The sequence below is a fragment of the Lynx rufus genome, unplaced genomic scaffold (genome assembly GCF_022079265.1).
Source record: "Lynx rufus isolate CCGP_SWC_20201006 ecotype Redwood Valley unplaced genomic scaffold, mLynRuf1.p SCAF_16, whole genome shotgun sequence".
NCBI lineage: Eukaryota > Metazoa > Chordata > Mammalia > Carnivora > Felidae > Lynx > Lynx rufus.
In genome coordinates this window covers 45336825-45360011 of record NW_025814830.1, presented here as the reverse complement: position 1 = coordinate 45360011, position 23187 = coordinate 45336825, and the positions used below count along the sequence as shown (strand labels likewise).

General features: G+C 43.0%; 1 protein-coding gene across 2 annotated transcripts in view; it reads left to right on the top strand.

Annotated features, from left to right (window-relative positions):
- Positions 1-531: 531 nt before the first annotated feature.
- Positions 532-23187, top strand: part of RFWD3 (ring finger and WD repeat domain 3) — a 43050-nt gene continuing 20394 nt past the window's right edge. For both annotated transcript variants that reach the window (XM_047078765.1, XM_047078766.1), the window contains exons 1-6: positions 532-606; positions 5237-5711; positions 14800-14996; positions 18308-18378; positions 19960-20151; positions 20248-20339. In XM_047078765.1, the coding sequence (XP_046934721.1) occupies positions 5239-5711; positions 14800-14996; positions 18308-18378; positions 19960-20151; positions 20248-20339 (1025 nt within the window). In that variant the 5' untranslated portion in view covers positions 532-606; positions 5237-5238. The remainder of the gene's footprint in view (positions 607-5236; positions 5712-14799; positions 14997-18307; positions 18379-19959; positions 20152-20247; positions 20340-23187) is intronic.

Here is a 23187-nt window from a genome sequence, read left to right as displayed (position 1 = left end):
TTTGCCGTCAAATAATGTGACCATAGTCACCTAGTTACAATAGTTTGCTACTATTAGCAAGCAATTTATTGCAATGGTTTGGGATTAAAGAGATGGTGTAAGCAAGGTCTTTTTCAGGAGCTCTTCAACCTCACGAAAGGATGTACATGAGCTGGGTTGTCCCACGGATAGGGCTCCAGAAAGATCCGAAGGATCTTTTTACAACTTTCTCCCGCCAGAAAGTTCAAATAAAGAGCGGGGAAACCCTTGTTGGATTCTTCTCTTTGTGGGCTGGGCACAAGGTGACGGACGAAGATTTCTACCAATTGTACAAGGACCCATTGCGCGTGGCCTCGCGCAGTCAGTTTACGAAGAACAAGCCAATGAAGAACCAGCCGATGAGAGTGCCGCTTTTTCAGCCCGCGGAGACCAACGGAAGAAGAAGAGAGGGTATTGGCTGCCGTCTAGGAGTGCTGTCCAATAGGAGCAGGCTGCGCCCGCAACTTGGGCGGGCAGCTTGAGCTGCTCAGGAAGTAGCTGCTGCCTCCGAAGAGTGCGAGTTCTCCCGAAGAAACGGCCGCCACCGCAGCGATTTTGCAAGCCCTGCAGTGTACCCCCCGGCCTTAGGTAAGGGGAGCACTTGCCTTTACCCAGGCCTTGGGTCCCTGGCTCCAGGATAACTTCCCGGGCTGGATCCCTGGCTGCAGGGCCTGGGGTCGCCCCCACGAGAGGAGCTGCGGGCGGTCACAGAACCTGGCAGCATAGGGAGGTTCGGTGGCTCCGGGCGGCCCCAACGGTTGGGGTTGAGGGCCCCGAACCCACGCTTTTTCTGGCTTGATCGGGGAGGTGCCGGAGGTGGGGGTGAAGGCAGGGAAGGCAGGAGAAGAGTCCGCCGCCGGCCGTTCTCCATCCGGGGTGCCGAGCCCCTAGGTCTTCATGTGCAAATAGAATTGCTTTCCCGCGGGGCGCCCGTTACTTGCGTAACTTTCAAGTTCACCGAGGAACCTGTTCTTTGGTTTATCCAGCTTCGCAGCGACACTGTGACGTAAATACTTACAAAAATTTTTTTGAATGTTTATTTATTTTTCAGAGAGAGAGACAGAGCATGAGCGGGGGAGGGGTAGAGAAAGAGGGAGACACAGAATCCGAAGCGGACTGCAGGCTCTGTGCAGGCACAGAGCCCGTCGGGGAGCTCGAACTCACGAGCCGTGAGATCATGACCCGAGCCGAAGTCGGCCGCTCAACTGACTGAGCCACCCAGGCGCTCAGTAAATACTATTTACTCAGTAAATAAATAAAAAGTAAATACTTTTATTCCCCGTTTTAGAAATGAACAAGTTGAACAGAGAGGCTAGGAAACCGGCCTAAGGTGCCACAGGTAGTACGGGGATTTGAACCAGATAGGCCAGACTGCATGCCTCGGCCCCTTATCCTGTAATTGGCGGCCATCGTCCCACCTGTTACAGACTTATATCTGAGTAACAAAGTTTGGAAAGATGACAAGTGGGAAATTAACGTCTTAAGCGTCCACTTAAACGCCACACATAGAAAATGGCATTTGTATGGCATGCCGAGGTCCAGGACAAGGCAGCTCAAGGCTTGGGGTGGCTTTTTGGCTCTGGTCACTCCTGACATAGTCCTGGGCTGGAGGATGTATATTTCCCCGCAGTGGTTGGGAAGCTTTGCTCCAGACTGCCGCTAGGTGTGTGGATAATTCAGTAGGTATTTAGCACCTGCTGTGTACTTGTTGCTGCGGTGTATACCGTAATGAATCGGTTGGATTCAGCTGTCTGCTTTGCTGTTTTAATGAAAACTGGTTGCTCTTAAATGAAAACTGACATAAGGTGGGAAGAAACTTCATTTCTAATATTTAATCATACTGATATGTACGGAGAATAATAAAAAATAAAAACCTGTGCACACACCATCTGGATCTAACAAACCTTCTGCTGTAATTGCATCCTTTTCTTTTTTCTTTTTCTTTTTTAAGAAATAAAAAAAGGTATATATATAGACACACACACACACACATACATACATATATAGAGTTGAAGCCCATGAGAACCTCGGAACTCTCTTCCTGAATTTGATATTTTTCATGCCCAGGTTTGTTTTGTACTACAGTTGTATAAGTCCAGATAGTAGCATGATTTTTCATGTTTTTCATTATCCTAAAAATGGCATTATAGTGGATTCCTTTATAACCTGTTTTAGTTTCTTCTCCACTTTCTGAGTTCTCTTTCCAGGACTAAAGGTAATGAAATATCCTGGCTTAACATTTTTATTTTATTACTGTCTTTTTTTGACCATCTTTTATTCTACTTTCTGAAAGAGTTCCTCGACTTTTTCCGATCCTTGTATTAAATATTTTATTTTGGCTGTCATCTGTCATTTTTCATTTCCCAGAGCTCTTCCTTGTTTTCCAATGTGTCCTTTTTTCCTCCCTGGCATTCTTTTCTTGTAAGTTTGAGGAGGTTTTTTTTTTGTTTTGTTTTGTTTTTGTTTGTATATGTTTTTGGTTTTTGTTTTGTTTTTTACAGTTTCTTGCATTAATTTCCTTTCTTCCCTCCAAGTTTTTTCTGTTTGTCTGCTCTGGTCTCTCCCTCATTTTGGAGGCTTTACTCAAAATGTCAGTTGGTCCTTGGCTATTAGTTCCTTTTTAAGGAGAGCCCCTGCCCTCCCCCTTGAGGCTGTTTGGAAGCTTGATGTGAGTGGCTGAACCCTGTCAAGCTATCAGGTAGTAGGCTTTTACTGTTAGATAGAGGGACAGAGCCTCACCCATTTTCTTGGGGATTCACAACTGTCAATATTTTTAGGTGTTTTTTTTTTTTTTTTCTAGAGAAGAGTCCTCTAATTTCCTGCTTTAGGTAGAGGACGTATATAAACCAGAATATTGTGTCCCGGATTTGTGCAGGGGGAAAAAGTGAGGAGAAGAGTTGGGAGAGTCTCACACTGTTGAGTTTGTAGACTTGCACTTAACTGCTTATTTTCACTGCTTTGCTGTCACCCATGCTGGTCTTAAGCCTGTCTGGTACAAGCCTCCAGCTTCCTACAGCAGAGGTGGAGGAGGTGTGTGTTTGGCTGGCTTTTGTTCGTTTGAGACAGGCTTTCAACCAGTCCTGTTCTTCAGCTCCACGTTCAACACTGTCCTCTGTGTTGCCTGGTTTCTGCAGTCCCCTCGATGGGAGTCCGCTTGCTTCTCTGTAGCACACAGTAACCGCCTCTTTGCAGTCACTTGGGCTTCATCTTTTCAGCTCTACTAAGAAGTTACCAGTTCTAGCAAAAATTGCATTGTCTCATGCCCTGTTTGAATTTGCTTTGTCTTTGTGATTTGTCCTTTATCCTTTCTCTAATGCAGTTGGGGGGAGTTGTCATGTTAATGGGTTTTCGGGAATGACTAGAAAAAGAAAGGTACGTGTGCTTCATCCACCATGTGTATTGTATTCCATCTACTTACTCGGCCCACCCCAGTGTGGCCTCGGGCCCCCTGGCTGTGCGGAAACTGCTCTTTTCTAGGTTATGTGTCCTCGCTACATTGTTAAATCTAGTGACCATTCTTCTGCACTAGACACACTTGACCATTCCCTTCTTGAAACATTCTTCCAAGACCAAGACGCCATGCTCTACTAGGTTTTCTCCTCCTTCACAGCCTTTGTTCTGGGCTCTTGTCCTGTAATTTATCCTTTTAATGTTAACCTCTCGGTTTTGAATCCTTGGCCCACTTCTCTTCTCTCCCTTTCCTTCTTAGGTAGTTTAATCTATGATTTTAAGTGGCATGTCTATGCTGACAGTTCTTATAGCTGTCTACTACTTTCCATCTCCACTGCTACCACTCTTGCCCAAGCTTCTGGACCACTAGTATGCACTCCCACAAGTAGTCTGTAAACGGCTTAGCTTACTTGCAATCTTGCTCCCCCTACAGTCCATTCCTAACATAGAAGAAACTCCTGAGGCGCCCGGGTGACTCTTGACTCTTGATTTCAGCTCAGGTCATGTTCCCAGGGATGTGAGATCAAGCCCCGTGTCGGGCTCCATACTGACCGTAGAGCCTGCTTGATATTCTCTCTCTCTCCCGCTCTGCCCTGGTAGTACACACACGCGCTCTCTCTCTCTCTCTCTCAAATAAAGAAAAAGAAAGAGAGAAAAGAAACTCCTTACCAAAGCTTTTAGTGCTAGTGTTTGGCCTCATCAACCTCATCCCACACTTGCACTCTTCATTACTGTGTTCATTACATCTGCCTGGTTTCTGTTTTACCAAACCCATGCTCATCAGGGAGCTGTGTACTGATTTCCTTCTGAAACTCTTCTTTGGCTCTTCCTATGGCCAGCTTCTTTTAGTCCTTCGTGCCTGGGCTCAATTTTCAGTCTTTCTGAAAGAGCGTCTGAAATGGTAATCCCCGACCTCTCCCAAAACCAAATATCACCATGTATAATTTCCACATTTATTTGATTATTCTCGCGTTTGCTAGAATATAAACTCTGTGACAGAGTTTTATCCTTTACACAATTTTATCCTGTCATCGCCTCTGGGGGGGGATCTGACTACTTAACAGGTGCTTAATATTTCTTGAATGGATTAACATAGTGGAATTAGAGACAAGAACCAAATAAGGAAAGGGACATGACAGGCACTGAATAAATATTTGTTAAATGGGCTAACAAATGGCATTAGAGAGGGGAAACAAAAATAATGACAAGGATGAAGTAAATCAGATTTGCCCAGCCTTTTTTGGAAAAATTAGGTAAATTTCTGTTTTGAGTTAGTATTGAGTTAATTTTGCAAGTGTAAAAATGTCCTTTTTCTGTTTATCCTTTGTAACTTGGTGCTGTGAAAGATGAATATTGCCCACTAAAATCAGATGTAGCGTTCTGTGCGTTTGTTTTGGTAAATCTCTGTATTCAGGTCATGACGAAGAACTGCAGGAGGTCTGGGAAATTACTTTCAGGTACAGTAGTTCAACCCTCTTATTTCCTAGATGTTGCTGCTTTAGAAGATAGTACTGTGATCACATGCCTTCACATTTGTAAAGGGTAAGCCAGAAAGCTAGTTTTATAAGTACTTGTTACGGAGGGAAAAAGTTGATGGCCGAACCCTTCTGACCTAAAATAAGTAACTAAAATCTCTTGAAGATTTTCAGTTTTGCCGAGAATGATCTTAAACAGAACATCTAGAAGACTTACTTAGATGTGATTATATCGGCTACCTGGCGTGTTTTCTCTCCTTTGCTGATACTTTTTACGAACATTACTTCCCCAGTGATGGCTCACGAAGAAATGGAGTATAGTCTTGAGATGCAGTTAGAGCAAAATGCTGCAGAACAGCCCGCCCCTGCCGAAGTGGCCGGCAGCCGGGAGGGACCGTCCCCGCTCCAGCCTCTACCTGCCGAAGTGGCCGGCAACCACGGGGGGCCGCCCCCGCTCCAGCCTGCTCCGCGGGTGTCTGCTGACCCGACGGAGGAAGTGGAGCGGTTGGGAGAAGATGGCGTGGAGGACGTTCATCCGGGAGCTTCGGAGGAGCGCGGGCAGGGACCCGGTGTTAACCGCCCCGTCCAAGTGTCGTCACTGGAGTCGATGAACAGCTTCCTCAGCGGGCTGCAGAGGCTTCATGGCATGCTGGAGTTCCTGAGGCCCCCTTCAGACAACAGCGTGGGGCCAGTGAGGGCCAGGAGGACGAGGGGGTCTGCCTCCCGCAGGTCAAGACCCGGAGCGTCTCAGAGGACTGACCGTGCCAGGTAAAAACTCGTGTCCGTCTCGGGATCGGTGCCGCCCTGGGAGTTGCGAACGCCGGTTCTGGCCCTAGTGCGCCGAGGGTTGCCACTGTGACTTTTGGCAAGTCAGGTGGCCTTGCTGAACCCCCGTTTCCTCGGGAGTTAGGTGAAAATGAAAGCGCTTGCCTTATTCACAGAGTAACCGAGAGACTCAGTTACACTGAGGTGCTTTGGAAAGTAGGTGCTGGTTCGTTGGCAGCGGCTTCTGGAGAAGTAAGTGGCTCTTCCTCAGATCGCTGGCACGTCGCAGAAGTACTTTTTTAAGTCCTGAGTCCACATTTCGGCTACCCAGGATCCGTTGTTCATTGGCATTCCGTGTAACAGGGTAGTAGACTTTGGAAGACAGGCGGGCTGGATTCAGAGAAGCCTTGTGAAAAGTACGGTGTGAATAAAGTTAGAGCTTATCTCGCTAAGTGGGGAAACATTCCACCCCTCCTCACCCGAGAGTGTGTTGCGGAGTTGAAAGTAATTTTCTTTTATAGTTTTTGGGTTGAACTTGCCTCTTGAAGACCTTAGCTGTCAGGTCCTGACAGGGTCGTTGTGAAAAGTAACCGGTGTCTATGCCTTGTCTGTTTTTTAACTTCCTCCTTTATTTGAAACCCTTTATTTCACGTAGATTGAATTTAAGATCTTTATTTTATATGTGAGGGAAACTTGGACCCTGAGAAAGTGTTTTGTTCAGGGTCTCATAGCCACTGCAGGGATGGAGTTGAGCTGGTATTGGAACCCTGATCTCACTTGTTTTCTACACAGACAGACAGAGGAAGCTTCGGTCAGATCTGTGTGTTTTCCTTACATTATGGAAATGAAGAGATGATACTAACAAGCAGTAACTAGGCCACCTGTTCACTGTGTTTTACAAATGAGGAAGCTGATGGAATCATTTGTGTTTTGACTGTGGTACCTGTGGAATTGGGATCGCGCCTTCTGATCCTGGATTCGGCATCCTTTTGCCTGGGTTCTGGCGATTACTGTTTGGGGCAAGGGGAGGGTGCTCTGTTACAGCTGGTCCAGTCTCTGGAGCCTGGTCTTTTCTGGATGTGACCCATCAGGGTTGATGTGCTTCGTTTTGTGTCGACAAGAGTTTCACACGCATGCTACTGTTATGTAAGGTGCCATTCTGATTGTGAAGGCAGAATAAGATTTCGTATGTTTGTGTCGTAGGGGAGGCACCTTGCAGTGCTGTTTGGGGAGCCTTTCAAAGTAAGTGTGCTGAGAGTTGAGAATGGTGTCCCCAGGAACTGGCTGACTGCCAGGAGGCCTCACAGTATTCCTCAGCCTTGGATGTTCATATACTCACTTGGGGGAGGGGAGTTGGGGGCAGAGCTGATTGCTCTTGGTGGGGTACACTTACCAACTCACAGGAGAGTGAGAGAGTGATGCTTATAAACCAGAGGCCAATTTACAGAGACAAATGGAAATACCACAGAGACCAGATTCTCTTGCTGGCACCGTTAGCATAATTCTCCTAAAAGGTATTTATACACAGAAGCTAAACTCTGATCAGAAAATTGCTTCTGTGCTCAGAAACTGGGTTACAGAACCTAGATATTGAAGGATGTTAGTTGAGCTCTTTGACAACTGTATGTTTGTACAAAGCGAATAAACCTAAGGGGCCAGGGACTGTGCAGTTACGTGGAGAGAACATGGATTCTGGAGCCACGTAAATGTGGTATTGAAACTTCTTCCCCCTGAATATTGTGTTGTAAGTAAATGCCACACTGAATTCACATACAAATATGAGCTTTTCCGGGACCAATTGCTTATTTTACCTTCTGAATTTCTTTTTATTATTTTTTTTATACCTTCTGAATTCTTTTTTTTTTTTTTTTAATTTTTTTTTTAACGTTTATTTTTGAGACAGAGAGAGACAGAGCATGAACAGGGGAGGGTCAGAGAGAGGGAGACACAGAATCTGAAACAGGCTCCAGGCTCTGAGCGGTCAGCACAGAGCCCGACACGGGGCTCGAACTCACGGACCGCGAGATCATGACCCGAGCCGAGGTCGGCCGCTTAACCGACTGAGCCACCCAGGCGCCCCTATACCTTCTGAATTCTTAACGTGAATTTCTCACTGTGGTGTTTGGCATTTACTCCCCTGATAGACCACTTCTGGGCCAGGTGCTGACAGCCTGGGCCACGGTGAGCAGCTGTGCCTCAGACTCCACCGAGAAGCCAGAGTCGGAGAAAACTGAGTAATGAGGTATTTTTCCTAACAGGCTTCTCAGCCAAGATCACAAACTCCTTTCCCGTTTCTTTGTTTGAGGCTGCTTGATTCTGATTCTGGCTGTCAGCATCATCACTCATTCATCAAATATTTCTGACATTCCACTCTGGGAGAGACTGAACTTTGCCTTGGAGATACATTGTGAGCAGGACAGATCAGGGTACCTGTTTTCCATGGAGCTTATGGAATCTGGGACTATAGAGGCTAGCCAAGGGGCAAGAACTAACACTGGTTTTTAATTCAGAGATAATAAGTGGAGGGAAAGAGGATTTCTTGGGTTTCAAGGTTGTACTCCCACAGACACTCTAGCACTTCCTCATGACGATAGTCCCCTTTCCTGTGTCCCCGTCTGACTTTGGAAATGCCTTTCACTGTCTTAATGTTAATGAGTGTTTTTTAATCACTTGATTTTTTTACCAGTTTCTATGCAGGAATGCTCAGTGTGCATGCCCAGTAGCCCCTCAGCCTCACTTTAGTGTGGATTTCATTTGATTAAAATGTACTTAAGAAATACTGTTCTTATGTGCTGGTCTCATGGTAGCTAAAGCTGCTGTTCACAGACAATTCCCAAAAATAAGTTGATAAAGTTGCTTATTAGTATTTTTTAAAAAGAAAACCTGAGTGACCTCAGTAAAAATGGCCGGACCTCTGAAACAGTTGGCAAAATTAAGCAGAATCAACTTGCAGGATGCTGGAAATTAAACAGATACTCACACCATTTTCAGGGAGCGAATATTAAAAACCAAACCAAACCAAACAGCTGATGTCAGTAGAACAGTAAGCTTCGTGACATTCCTTGTTCCCAGATCCCTCTTCGGCTTAGTGTAACCATGAAAAGCCACTGCCTGCGATCACGGTGAAAACGTGAGGGAGTAGAATGGAATGGAAGCTCCTTCAGAGCCTCATTCCCAGAGAATTCCCTTTCTTTGTCCTGTTTGGTGGTTTCCTAGAAGATCTCACCTGCAGGGCTATTCCTGATTTAGCACTTAGGCCCAGTCTAAAAAGCCTAAAAGCCTTTTCCCCAGAGGCTGCCTGAGGTGGTGCATAACGACTGGGGCAAACTAAACTAACCAAAAAGCTTAAAAGGAAAAGCTAAGGAATGAGATCTTTGTAGGGGTTTTGAAAAGCTCTGACATATTCTTAGAAATCTAGAAGGCCACACATATGCCAAGGGCTGTGTACAACTGTGCCCGCGCCCAGGAAAGACCTAAGAAGGCACTAATTCCTCAACTCTTATTGGCGTTGAGGCTCTGCACAAGCAGGAAGAATTGTCACCTGGCTGATTACTGAAGGTGTGCCCCAGCATACACACACAGTCACACACTCAGCGAAGACCAGGAGACTTATTGGCTCCTCAAACTCTTGAACCCTGAGATAATGACCTGAGCTGAAATCAAGAGTTGGATGTTCACCAGACTAAGCCACCCAGGTGTCCCAAGATTTTTTAAATTTTTGAGTAATTTCTGCACCTAACACGGGGCTTGAATCCACAACCCCAACATCAAGAGTCACACGCTTCACCGACTAGCCAGCCAGGCACCCGTAAACTTTTCTATTAGAATTTGGAATAGGCATTTCTATATGAACAAAAAGACACAGTCATATAGAAAAGAGCAAAGCAGAGGTGCCTCTCAGTTTCAGCCTGTGGCTCTTGATCTCACAGTTGTGAGTTTGAGCCCCATGTTAGGTGTAGAGTTTGCTTAAAAGTAAAAGAAATCTTAAAGAAAGAAAGAAAACAGCAAAACAGTAGATATAAATCCTGCCTTAAATGCAGTTGTATTAAACACAAATCAAAAGATACAGATCAGCAGCATTGAGTTGTTTTGTTTGTTTTTTTTTAATCCAACTGTATTCTGTCTACAAGACAGTTTAGATTCAAAGATATTAGTAGGTTGAGAGTAAAAGGATGGACCAAAATAACATTATGCAAACAGTAACCATAAGAGAGTAGGAGTTAATGTACTGATATCAGATGAAATAGACCTTAAGACCAAGATTGTTATAAGAGTCGGGGTGCCTGGGTGACTCAGTCGGTTAAGCGTCCGACCTCAGTTTGGGTCAAGATCTCAAGGTTCGTGCATTCAAGACACGCATTGGACTCTGTGCTCGTGGTGTGGAGCCTGCTTGGGATTCTCTCTCTTTCTCCCTTTCTCTCCCGGCCCCTCCCCACCTTGTGCTTATGCTCTTCCCTCTCAAAATGAATAAACTTTAAAAAAAAAAATTTTTTTTAAAGATTGTTATAAGAGGCAAGAATGACGTTTTATAATGATAAAAGGGCCAATCCATCTAGAAGATATAACAATTATAAACCTATATGCCCCTGTAACAGTGCCCACATAACAGTACATGAAGCAAAAAGTGTCATAATTGGTGGTAGAAATCTACAATTCACCGGTAATAATAGGAGATGTCAGTACACTTTTGATAATGAGTTTAACAACTAGGCAGAAAGTCAACAAGGAGCCAGAAAACTTGAACAATACTGTAACCCTACTAGATCTAATAGAAAATTCCACTTAATAGCAGAGTATCCCTATTTCTCAAGTGCACATGGAGCATTTTCCAGGACAGATCATATGTTAGGGCATAAAACAAGACCAATAAATTTAAAGGATTGAAATCATATAAAATATGTTCTCTGAACACAACAGAATGAAACTGGACATCGGTAACAAAGAATTTGGGGCAATTCACAAGTATGCAGAAATTACACAACTCCTAAATAACCAAGAGTTCAAAGAAGAAATCCCAAGAAAAATTAGGAAATACTTTGAGATGAATGAAAAGAAAAACCTAGTATACCAAAACTTTTAGGATGCAGCTAAAGCAGTGCTTAGAAGGAAATGTATAGCTGTTAAATGCCGTGCTAAGAAAGGATAAAGTACTCAATAACCTAGCTTAAGGAACTAGAAAAAGAAAAGCAAACAAAATAAAAAATCCAGAATTCAAAGCAAGCAAGCAGAAAGAAGGAAATAATGACCATTAGAGCAGATATGAATGAAATAGACTTCATAGAAACAGAAAACCGAGAGAGAAAACCAGCTAATCCAAAAGTTGGTTTTCTGAAAAATCAACAAAATTGACAAACTTCTAGGTAGACTGACCAAGAGAGAGAGAAGACCCAGAGTAATCAGGAGTGAAAGAACATCACTGTCACTCTTACAGAAGAAAGCAATTTTATAAGGGAATACTGTGAACATTTTTGTTTTTGTTTTGGGATTTTTTTGGTGTTTTAGAGAGCAGGGGACGGGGGCAAAAGAAGAGAGACAGAATCCCAAGCAGGCTCCACACCTGGCACAGAGCCCCATGTGGGGCTCAATCCTGTGACCCTGGGATTGTGACCTGAGCCAAAATCAAGAGTCGGATGCTCCACTGACTGAGCCACCCAAGCACCCCTGTGAACAGTGTTATACCAAGAAATTAGATAATTTAGGTGAAATTGACAAACTTCTAAGAAGACATGTTTATCAGTATTCTTTCAAGAAGAGAAGGAAAATCTGAATAGATGATTAACAAATAAAGGGATTGAATTAGTAATTTAAAAACAAAATTCACACAGAACAGCCCAGAAGTAAGTGGCTTCCCTGGTGAAGGCTACCAAATGTTTAAAGGTGAAATCAATAGGCAGTTGATGAGGAAGCCCAGACACCCTCTGGACTTTCCTTTTTTCAGACGATTGGGAAGATGGCAGACATTCTGACTGAGCATGCCTACCAAAAGCAGCCAATTATCTTTCAAAATAAGAAGAGGGTTCTGCTAGGGGCACCTGGGTGGCTCAGTCAGTTGAGCGTCTGACTTGATTTTGGCTCAGGTCGTGATCTCATGGATTGTGAGATCGAGCACATTGGGCTTTGTGCTGACAATGTGGAGCCTACTTAGGATTCTGTCTCTCTGTCTCTCTGCCCCTCTCCTGCTCGCGCACGCTCTCTCTCTCTCTCTCTCTCTCTCTCAATAAACATTAAAAAACAAACAAAAAATGAGGGTTTTGTTTGGAGAAACCAGCAAGGAGAAGCTCCTGTAATAACTACAAAAACATTGGTCGGGGCTTCCAGATGCCCAAGGAGGCCATTGAGTGCACCTGTAGTGGCAAGAAATGCCCCTTTACTCATAAGGTCTCCATCCGAGGGCAGATTCTGTCTGGTCTGGTGACGAAGATAAAGATGAAAAGAACCATTGTCATCCACTGAGCCTACTTCCACTACCTCCAAAAATACAACTGCTTTGAAAAACGCCACCAGAGCTTGTCTGTGCACCTGTCCCCCTGCCTCGGGGATGTCTAGACTGGCAACAATGTAACAGTGGGCGAGTGCTAGCCATTGAGCAAGTCTGTGTGCTTCCCTGAGCTCAAAGTCACCAAGGCTGCTGGTACCAAGAAGCAATTCCAAACATTCTGAGACTAAACATCTGCCCATACACCTAAAGAAAATAAAGTTATTTTCCCAGTTAAAAGAAAAAATGAAATAACACCAATACTTAACAAACTTTTCAAAAAAATGGAAGCAGGGGGAATACTTCCTGATTCTTTGAGGTCAGTATTATTCCAATACCAAGAACATATAAAGGCATCACAAGAAAACTATAGACCAATATCGTTTATTGGTAATTTATGAATGTAGATACAACGTTTCTCAACAAAATACTAGCAAACTGAATCCAACAACATATAAAAAAGATGATACACTAAAACCAAACAGGATTTGTTCTAGGAAAGCAAGGCTGATTCAACATATAAAAAAATAGGGTCCCTGGGTGGCTCAGTCGGTAAAGTGTCTGACTTCAGCTCGGGTCATGATCTCACAGTTTGTGGGTTCAGGCCCTGCGTCGGGCTCTGTGCTGACAGCTCAGAGCCTGGAGCCTGCTTTGAATTCTGTGTCTCCCCCTCTCTCTGCCCCTCCCCTGCTCATGCTCTGTCTCTGTCTCTCAATAATAAATAAACGTTAAAAAAAATAAAAATAGTGAGATACTATATTAATACAATAAAGGGGAAAAAAACATGAACATCTTAATAGATGAAGAAGCATTTGACAAAACTCTTTAATGATATAAAGAGCAGACTAGCAGTGGAAGGGAACTTCCTCAACCTGATAAAGACCATGAATAAAAAAACCCTCATCTAACTTACTAACTTACTAAAGACTGAAAGCTTTACTCCTAAGGTCAGGAACAAGAATTTGCCAATTCTGTTTGCCGCTGTACTGGAGGTTCTCGCCAGAGCAATTAGACAAAAAAAAAATAAATAAATAAAAGGCATTCCAATTAGAAAGGATGAAATCAAACTATAGCTATTCACAGGTGACGTGGTCCTTGTATATATCATGAAGTCATGAAAGAGACCAGACCCAAAAGGCCATATATATTATGATTGTAGTACCATCTGAAATGTCCAGAATAGGCAAGTCTACAGAGACCGAAATTAAATTAGTGATTGCTAGAGGTTGCAGAAAGGGGAGAAGAAGGAAGGACTGGTTATATGTGTACAGGGTTCCTTTTAGGTATGGCGAAAATGTTTTGGAAGAAGATAATGGTGATGGTTATCTAACCTGTAGTTATGCTGAAAACCACTGAATTGGTGTACTTTTTTTAAATTCGCATTTTTTATTTTTGAGCAAGAGAGTGCAAGCAGGGAAGGGGCAGAGAGAGAGGAAGACAGAGGATTTGAAGCAGGCTCCACACTGACAGCAGAGAGCCCCATGTGGGGCTCAAACCTACAAACTGCAAGATCGTGGCCTGAGCTGAAGTCGGACACTTAACCGACTGAGCCACCCAGGTGCCCTGAACGGCACACTTTTAAATTGTGAGTCAAAAAGGATTCACAATTGCTACTTCTCATTTCAATTTATTCACATTTCTTTGTTTCTTTTTTTTTTTTACAAAGGTGTATCTTCTGTTGAATTAGATACCAAATATTTATTTTGTTCCATTCTATCATCATTTTTAATAGAACACCCTAGTTTGCCATAAATTGTAGCCGAATTAGAAGAAATCAATTTTTTTCTGAGTGAGCAGCCTCCAACAATGTTTCTGGGTAATAATGTATCTTAATGTTATAAAGACAGTTATTAAAACTTAAAAGTAGATTACCTTTCAGTAATACTTTATAATTATCAGCTAGAGGAAGTACAGAACACCTTTCTGATTTTTACTATCGAATGTCGTTCTGTGCTGTAAGTAGGGTGTGGTTTGATAGGTGGGTTGTGAACGAAACTACAGCACAGTAATGGGTATGGTTAAAACTCAGCCAGCCAGAATAGGGTTAATTCTGCTCCCCGCTCTTCTCATCTTGAGTTAATTCTTGATATCATGCCGACATTTGATATCATAGCTGACATTATTTAAACTTAAAAAGAAAAATAATGTTTTAAAATAAGAGGTAAAACCATGATGACTGAAGCAGGACTTCACATTCTACCCCGAAGGACCTTGGTCTGTGTTGTTGCAGGAGCAGAATTCCCTTGAGGCCATTTTTGATCAGCAGAGCCCTTTTTCTTCTTTCCCGCTCTCTTTCAACCCCTAATATCAGGAGACAGATTGCTGAGTTGTGTCCTTTAAAAGATACTGACACATGGCCAAAGGCCAGTAAAGTAGAATTTGGTTTTAGCAAGAGTCAGCCTCCAGTGTGGCTAATGTAATAATTGAGTGGAAAAGAGAATATCCGGGCCAGCCAACATCTGCCTAAAACTGCTATTTGTGCTTCAGTGTTCAAAGGCACATTTAACTGCCTGGAGATGGGTTGAAATGACCAGGATTTACTCTCAGATTACTGTGGCTTTTTCTTGTGTTGATGGTCCATGGTACTGTAATTCTGTTGTCTTTTTGCTTACGTAGGTCCAGAGCACCATTGGATGCTTACTTTCAAGTGAGCCGGACCCAGCCTCAGTTGCCAACCACGTCTCATGGTTCAGAGACCAGGAATCCTGTCTCTGAGGACTTGCAGGTCTCCAGTAGTTCTGATTCCGACAGCTCCACAGAGTATGAGGAGGTTGTTGTCCAGGGAGAGGAACCTAGAGCCGTTGTTATAGAAGGTGAGTATGTTGCTCAGTTTTGGATTCACAGGGCTAATACCCAGAAAGCTAGAAAGTCTAGACTTGTCATGTGATACTTTCCCTTTTGCCCCCAGATGTCAGTAGATTCCTGCTTCATACAGTACAAAGCTTTCACTGGCCATGATTCCATATAGAGGATTTGATCTGACTTGAAATTTAATGTGATCTGTGACCCAGTCAGTTGGTCACTTTGTAATGGCATTTTATATTCTCTTTCATCTTCTTTGACATCTTATAAGGTAGTAGGTTCTTTATTTAAAGAAAAGCGTTGTAAATTCGGTACCCTGTCTAGTCGGCCAGTTTTTAAGTCCTATAATGCCATGTATTATGCAAGTAGAGCTATGTTTAGCAGTAGTGGGCAGAGACCCTGGAGCATATGTCCTGCTTACCCTCTGATACCCCAGATTATGGTCTTTTCCCACTAAAGGGACCCAGGACTTCTTGGAGAAGTGGCTTTCCAAGACTGGGATAGGAAGTACACAAAATGAGCCTAGGGCGTTTGTGCTAGAAAGCAAGGGAGCCATCTCTCAGAGAGTCATCAGGTCGGTAGGCGTAGGAGCAACTTTAAAGGGGCTCCTAAGTGGCCTCAAGATGGGACAGTTTGAGCATCAAAACGAATAATGGGTGCATTCTTGGAGTATGGATTGAGATATAGGTTGAAATACATCAAATCTGTGAAAAATCCTAATTCATAATTATGTGCTTTTTTAAAAGCTCACTTATCAGCATCCTAAGTTATTAGAGCCCTGATGCATTACTCTGAAAACTGGTAAATAAAGGATTACGCATTTATCCTGTTTTCCCTGGGTGAACTGTATTCAGGAAAACCAAATATTGGCTGATGAAGGAGGTTTTGTTTGTTTGTTAAGAGTATTTAAGGTTCACAACAAAATTGAGAGGACAGCGTGGAGATTTCCACACACTCCTGTCCTCACACGTGCACAGCCTCCCTGTTAGCACCGGTCGCCAGAATGGTGCATCTAATCCGTGGCATGTTCACTCCAAGTCCGTGCTTTACCTTAGGGTTCACCTCAGGTTTTCCATTCTGTGGGTTTCGACAAATGTGTAATGACATCCCCATCATTATACAGGGTACTCTTACTGCCCTAAAAATTCTCTTTGCCTCTTCATTTCTCCCACCTACCCCCAAGGAAGTTCTTTGAAATAGAAAAACTCCAGCTAATATTGGAGCAGAGATGACAGGAAAAAGTCATAATTGTGTGACTCCTCATGGAATTCTGTATCTAGGCAAAGATCAGCAGTGGATCCTAAAACCATTAGGTTGAAGGTTGATGGGATTCCTTTCAATGGAGGAAGCAGGCTGACACCACCAGACCATAATGTGCATTTTGATGTGTTGCAATCAGAAATCTCCATAGAGGGGCGCCTGGCTGGCTGAGTCAGCAGAGCAAGCGACTCTTGGTCTCAGGGTTGTAAGTTCAAGCCCATGATGTGTGTAGAGGTTACTTAAAAATAAAATTAAAAAAAAGAAAGAAACATCCATAGCACTTAGGAAATACTGTTACTGCCCCCCAAATCCCTGAGTCTGCTTAAGACTCTAGAGATAATAACCAGGTTGCCCAGTTTGCAGTAAGTAGAAGAACAAGGTAAATAATACCAGAGATGCAACCATTTAAATCTAAAATGTGTTCCATTGGAACATCTAGAAAAAAGATCTAAACATACATGAAGTTCTAGTATATTGGAAAGAGAATATCTCAAATAGTGGGGAAAAGACAGACTTTTAAATTAATATTGTAAAAACTGGATTGCTAACTGGAAAACAAACTGGATTCATTCCTCACACTATAAAATTAAGAAATAAGTGGATCAGAGACCTAGTGTAAAAAAAGAAACCATTCTTGGGGCGCCTGGGTGGCGCAGTCGGTTAAGCGTCCGACTTCAGCCAGGTCACGATCTCGCGGTCCGGGAGTTCGAGCCCCGCGTCAGGCTCTGGGCTGATGGCTCAGAGCCTGGAGCCTGTTTCCGATTCTGTGTCTCCCTCTCTCTCTCTGCCCCTCCCCCGTTCATGCTCTGTCTCTCTCTGTCCCAAAAATAAATAAACGTTGAAAAAAAAAAATTAAAAAAAAAATACACATTTTAAAATATTAAAAAAAAAAAAAAAAGAAACCATTCTATTATTAGAATAATAGATGTGATAAAACCCAGAAGTAGGGAGCACTTTGAAGTCTAGAGGCAGTACAGTAAAATTACAAAAAAAAAAAAAAACTTTGGTCGGTGTGGCGGGGGGGGGGGGGGTTGCTGGGTGGCTCAGTCAGTTGAGCGTCTGACTTTGGCTCAGGTCATGATTTCACAGTTCGTGGGTTTGAGCCCCGTGTCGGGCTCTTGTGCTGACAGCTCACAGCTTGGAGCCTGCTTTGGATTCTGTGTTTCCCTCTCTCTCTGCCCCTCCCCTGCTTGCATTCTGTCTCTGTCTCTGAAAGATGAACAAATGTTAAAAAATTAGAAAAAAGAAGAAGCATACAACCAAAGAAGTGTTCTTGCTGCCCCTCTTCTTGCCAGAAAACAGAATTGAATCCACTGAAGCCCTTAGGTTTAACTGCCAGTTTATAGGAAATATCGGTGATAGAGCAAATAGTTAAGCAATACCACAAGGAAGCAGTCAGTCAAATTTGGGATTAGAGTGTTTCATAAGACAAATGACCAGATATCTTCCAACAATTCAGTGACAGGGAAGGGATAAAAATGAAGAATTGTTAGAGTGAAAAAAACGTCACGTATGTAACAGTCAAACTCGTTGTGGAGGCCTTGCTTAGATTCTGATAGCAATAAATGTAGTGTAATGAGTAACTTGAAAACAACTGGGAAATTTTGAGTATGAACTGAGTATTAGTATTAAGAGATCATTAGTTTTTTTAGGCGTGATAAGGATAGTGTTGATGTAAAAAGAAATCTTTATCAGTTAGTATTACAAAAGTTTTTATAAGTGAAATGACATTTTAGAGTTTGTTGTTAAGCTTTGTAAAAGAAAATAATGGGGCTGGGGGGACTTAGTTGGGAAAAGATTGGCAACAAGATCGATTTTTTTTTTTAATTGGGTGATGAGTACTTACATGTTATTTATACTGTTCAGTCTAGTTTTATGCATATTTGAAAATATCCAAAATAAGTTAAAAAATAAATTCACTGTTACAACTTAGGAAACTTAATACTACCAATTCGAAATGGAAAGCTGTGATACGCTAGGCTCTCCTGCTAGACTCTCATTCCTGACTTCTGTCTTCTTTTGTGCGTTACTAATCTTATCATTTCTGGAAATGACTTGGCAGACCAAGTAGGAGGTACCTCAGCAGAACAAGAAGTTACAAGTATCCGTGAAGGAGAGACCCTTCCCAAACAGGTAATATGAGCATCCTTTTAAATGAAGTGGTGATTTGCATTTAAAGAAGAGGCTGCAGGCTAAAGTGGAAAGTTTGCAGACTTTGTAGGTGGGAGGTCAGCGTGTGGGTCCAGTCCACTTATTTATGTGGCTGCTTCCTCATAGGTTTAAAAAAGCAGAGGTTGGGGCACCTGGGTGGCTCAAGCGTTAGACGTCCTACTTGGACGTCATGATCTGAGGTCATGATCTCCCAGCTCATGGTTTCCAGTCCTACGTCGGGCTCTGCGCTGACAGCTCAGAGCCTGGAGACTGCTTTGGATTTATGTCTCCCTCTCTCTCTGCCCCTCCTCCACTCGTGCTCTGTTTTTCTCTCAAAAATAAATAAACATTAAAAAATAAAAAGTAAGGGTAGATGTGAGGATAACTTGTCCTACCTACCTAACAAGGTTAAGTTTTGATTATACCTTTTATCAGTACATAAAGTTGACTCTCATGAATCACTGCATAGTGTCCCATCTATAAATAAATTTTTGGTCAACTCTTTTGTCACATACACTATAGTTGTTTCTTCTTTCTCTTGCTCTCCCTTTCCTTCCTTCCTTCCTTCCTTCCTTTCCTGGTACAAGTGCGTGCTTTGTACAGTTGTCTTGCAAGTATTTGTGACGAATATATGCTAGGTATATTTCTAGCAGAGAGATTGCTCTGTCAAAGGAAAGATACATGGGAGCTCAGTCGGTTAAGCATCCAACTCTTGATTTTGGCTCAGGTCATGATCTCATGGCCTGTGGGATTGAGCCCACATCAGGCTCTACACTGACAGCTGCTTGGGATTCTCTGTCTGCCCATCCCCTGCTCACATGCACATGCTCTCTCCTCTCTGTCTCTCTCAAAATAAATAGACATTTTTTAAAAAAGGAAAGATACATGTATTTTACTCTTTATAGATAATGCCATGGACAATTTGTGTCACTTTTCTACCTGCAGCAACAATATATAAACATGCCCATTTCTTCATTAACCCTCAACATTGCTTGGTGTCATCAGACATCAGCTTATACCATCTAATAAATGAAAAAATGATCTCTTACTTTAATTTGCATTTTTCAGTTATAAATAAACACTTAACAAACCATTTGTATTTTTTGGTAAGCTGTTTATATCCTTTGTTTTTCTGTTTTTGTTTTTAATTTTGATTTACATGAGCCAAGTATAACTGCTTGAGTTGATTATGAATCTAATTTTGAACGTATAACAAACCTGCTATTCCCTGTTGTTGATTATCTGGGTAACTGCCAGGTCTGTTTTGTTCTGTTTTGTATCTTTGTAAACATAGCTCCTTTTCTTCATTCGCATGAAAAAAATATCCAAGAATTTCCTAAGATGAAAGGATGGTAGTATTTTCCAGGCTTGTTATGAAACATTTGGGCAGCTTGCGTTTTAACAAAGAATGGCAAGTGATTCCGAACTGTTGCGGTTTTGCTACAGTGTTTTCAGTTGGGTTTGTATTGTTTTCATGTGTTTTTGTTGATGTGACAGTCGCACATCCTCTTCAAGACCGATATGCATCCTCTCTAATTTGAATGTATTCTGGTTTCCGTCCAGTCTCCCCAGAAGACCAGTCCTCTTCCATCTTCTGTTCCTATGGATGATGAAGAAGGGGACACTTGCACAATATGTTTGGAACTTTGGACCAATGCTGGGGATCACCGACTCTCAGCGTTACGCTGTGGGCACCTCTTTGGGTATAAGTGCATTTCTAAGTGGCTCAAGGGACAGACACGAAAATGTCCTCAGGTAAGAACCGTACATAAGGACTGTGCATGTGCACAGTCAGCATGTTAGGTCAGGGTTCCTAGAACCACACTAACTTTGTCTTGTTGGGCTCTTTAGTGCAACAAGAAAGCCAAGCACAGTGACATCGTGGTTCTTTATGCCCGAACCCTGAGAGCTCTGGACACTAGTGAACATGAGCAAATGAAAAGGTAGGTGACAAGAATCTGACTACCTGGCAAATCTGAAAAAGGAGGTATGAGTCACACTTAATGTGGTTCTCGGGCTTTACTTGGACCGTACTGGGGATCCCTGGCAATCTGTCTCCCATTGTGATTTATAAGTACACGTCTGATGTCTTCTGAGGGAGGTCTACATGGTGTGTTCTTGATGTTTTGGAGGGGCGCCTGGGTGGCTCCGTCAGCTAAGTGTCCAACTTCGGCTCAGGTCATGATCTCGCGGTTTGTGGGTTTGAGCCCCGCGTCAGGCTCTGTGCTGACAGTTCAGAACCTGGAGCCTGCGTTGGATTCTGTCTCCCCCTCTCTCTCTCTCTGCCTTCCCCCATTTGCCCTCTCTCTCTCACCCTCTTTTGAAAATAAATGAATGTTTTTTTAAAATGCGGTTTCAGAGCAACAACTAATTCCAACTTCAGCTAGCTCAGTGAGTATAGGCCCCAGGTTCACTGAATGAACCTTCTCAACTATAGGGTAGGGGGAGCTTATCTAAAAATGAAGTCAATGCACAAGAAAGCAGAGCTAAGCAGTGGAGGAAGACGGATTCTTGACCCTCAGTTCAGCCATGCCTAAATTAGTTTCCAGTGGATTTCTCAGTGATAACGTTAGTTTTCAATTTTAGTTGGCCAGCTAAAGTATAGTTTCTGTCCTGTAATCTAACGAATATTAACCAGTGTTTCATCACATAATATTTTCATTCTGGGAAGACTGACACCTGGATCATGAAAATCTCCTTCCTCGAAACGGGGGGAAGGGGCACCTGGGTGGCTCAATTGAGCCCAGTCTTGATTTCAGCTCAGGTCATGATCCCAGGGTCGTGGGATCGAGCCCTGCATTGGGCTCCACGCTGAACATGGAGCCTACTTAAGATTCGCTCTGTTTTTCCCTCTGCCCCTCTCCCCCGCTCGCTCTCTTAGTCTAAAATAAGGGGGGGGGGGCGCCTGGGTGGCGCAGTCGGTTAGGCGTCCGACTTCAGCCAGGTCACGATCTCGCGGTCCGGGAGTTCGAGCCCCGCGTCAGGCTCTGGGCTGATGGCTCAGAGCCTGGAGCCTGTTTCCGATTCTGTGTCTCCCTCTCTCTCTGCCCCTCCCCCGTTCATGCTCTGTCTCTCTCTGTCCCAAAAATAAATAAACGTTGAAAAAAAAAATTTAAAAAAAAAATAAAAAAAATAAAAAAAAAAATAAAATAAGGGGGGGGGGGGGAGAAGGGAAAGGTGAAAGAAGGATGACAGGTGGTAGACCCTGCCGCTCATTTCTTCTGTGCCCTGTACCTCTTGTAAGTTTCTGCTTTCAGGGCCTGAGTGCCATGTGCAGATTAGAACAGGTAAATTCAGAAGGAATGGAGTGACTTCTCCTTCCACAGGAGCACTTAGCTATCCCCACCAACTTGGAATCAGCTCTGACACTTAAGCCTGTAGTAGCGTGACCCAGGGAAGAAGACCATGGTGTCTTAAGCCCTCTCCAAATCAAAAGTCATAGAGAAATCTATAGCCCTCCAGTAATACCTCACACCTGGTGTGGGCGGCAGACCCCAGCAGAGTGAGTCCCTGGAATTTTTGTAGCGTATTCAGATTCTTCCCTAAGGATTACATTTACTGCCTGCCTCTGCTGCTAAATACCTTAGTCAGGAATTCCTCATCTTACTTTTTGTATACAGTTCATGACCACTTGGAACATTCTCCAAATCTTAATCTCCTCTTCCCTAGAATAGGCTTAATGATACTTTAAACAAAGCAGTAACAGAAAAGAGGATCTGGCACATGGCTTAAGTGTTGCCATTTGTTCCCCCGTTTGTTTGTTCGTGTCGCTAAGCCCTCCTACAGCAGCACTCTCCATGGAAGATTCCTGAGGGAAGCTTTGCACGTGTAGTGCAGTACAAGAAATTGTCAGCATTTTGGAAGCCCAAGAACAATTGGTAATAACACTACTTAAAATAAACTTTAAGAACATTAAAAAAAATATATATCCCCCCACTGAAAGAGTGTAGGGACTTGGGTTTTCTCACAACACTGCTGGTAAGAATGTACACCAACACAACTCTTTAGAGGCCTTTGGCACTATGCTTTAAAAGCCTTCAAAAGTAAATCTGCAGGCATTTATTCTAAAGAAACAATTTGTGAAGAAATGCGTGCAAAGATTTATTTAATGAGACTTTTCATTTAAACATTGTTAATAATCCAGGGGGCCTGGTGGCTTGGTTTGTTAAGCATCTGACTTCGGCTCAGGTCATGATCTTATCCCTGGATTCGAGCCCCATTTTGGGCTCTGTGCTGACAGCTCAGAGCCTGGAGCCTGCTTCAGATTCTGTGTGTCGCTCTCTCTGCCCCTCCCCCACTCATGTGCTCTGTCTCTCTCTCTTTCCCCCTCAAAAAGAAACTTAAAAAAAAAAAAAATGTAAGCATTGTTAATAATCCAAACTGAGAGAATTAACTGATTGAATAAACTCTGGCATATTCATGTGATAGAATTCTACACATTTATTTAAACTGATGTTAAAGTGCACATAATATTTTGTCATGTGAAAGTACATTATGGTGATTATATTTTTGCAAAGTGAAAAAAAAAATACTACAGGTAGTCACTGAGTAGTGGAATTACAGGTGATTTTCATTTTCTTCCTTATTTTTTCGTATTTGGTCCAACAAATACTTAGCATTTTTACATGGTAGCTGTGTGGAGAGGGCAATTTTGTTTAAAAAGCTTACTTTGTAGGTGTCGCAGCTAATATATGATTGTATTTAAAACTTTGCGGGGCGCCTGGGTGGCTCAGTCGGTTGAGCGTCCGACTTCAGCTCAGGTCATGATCTCACGGTCTGTGAGTTTGAGCC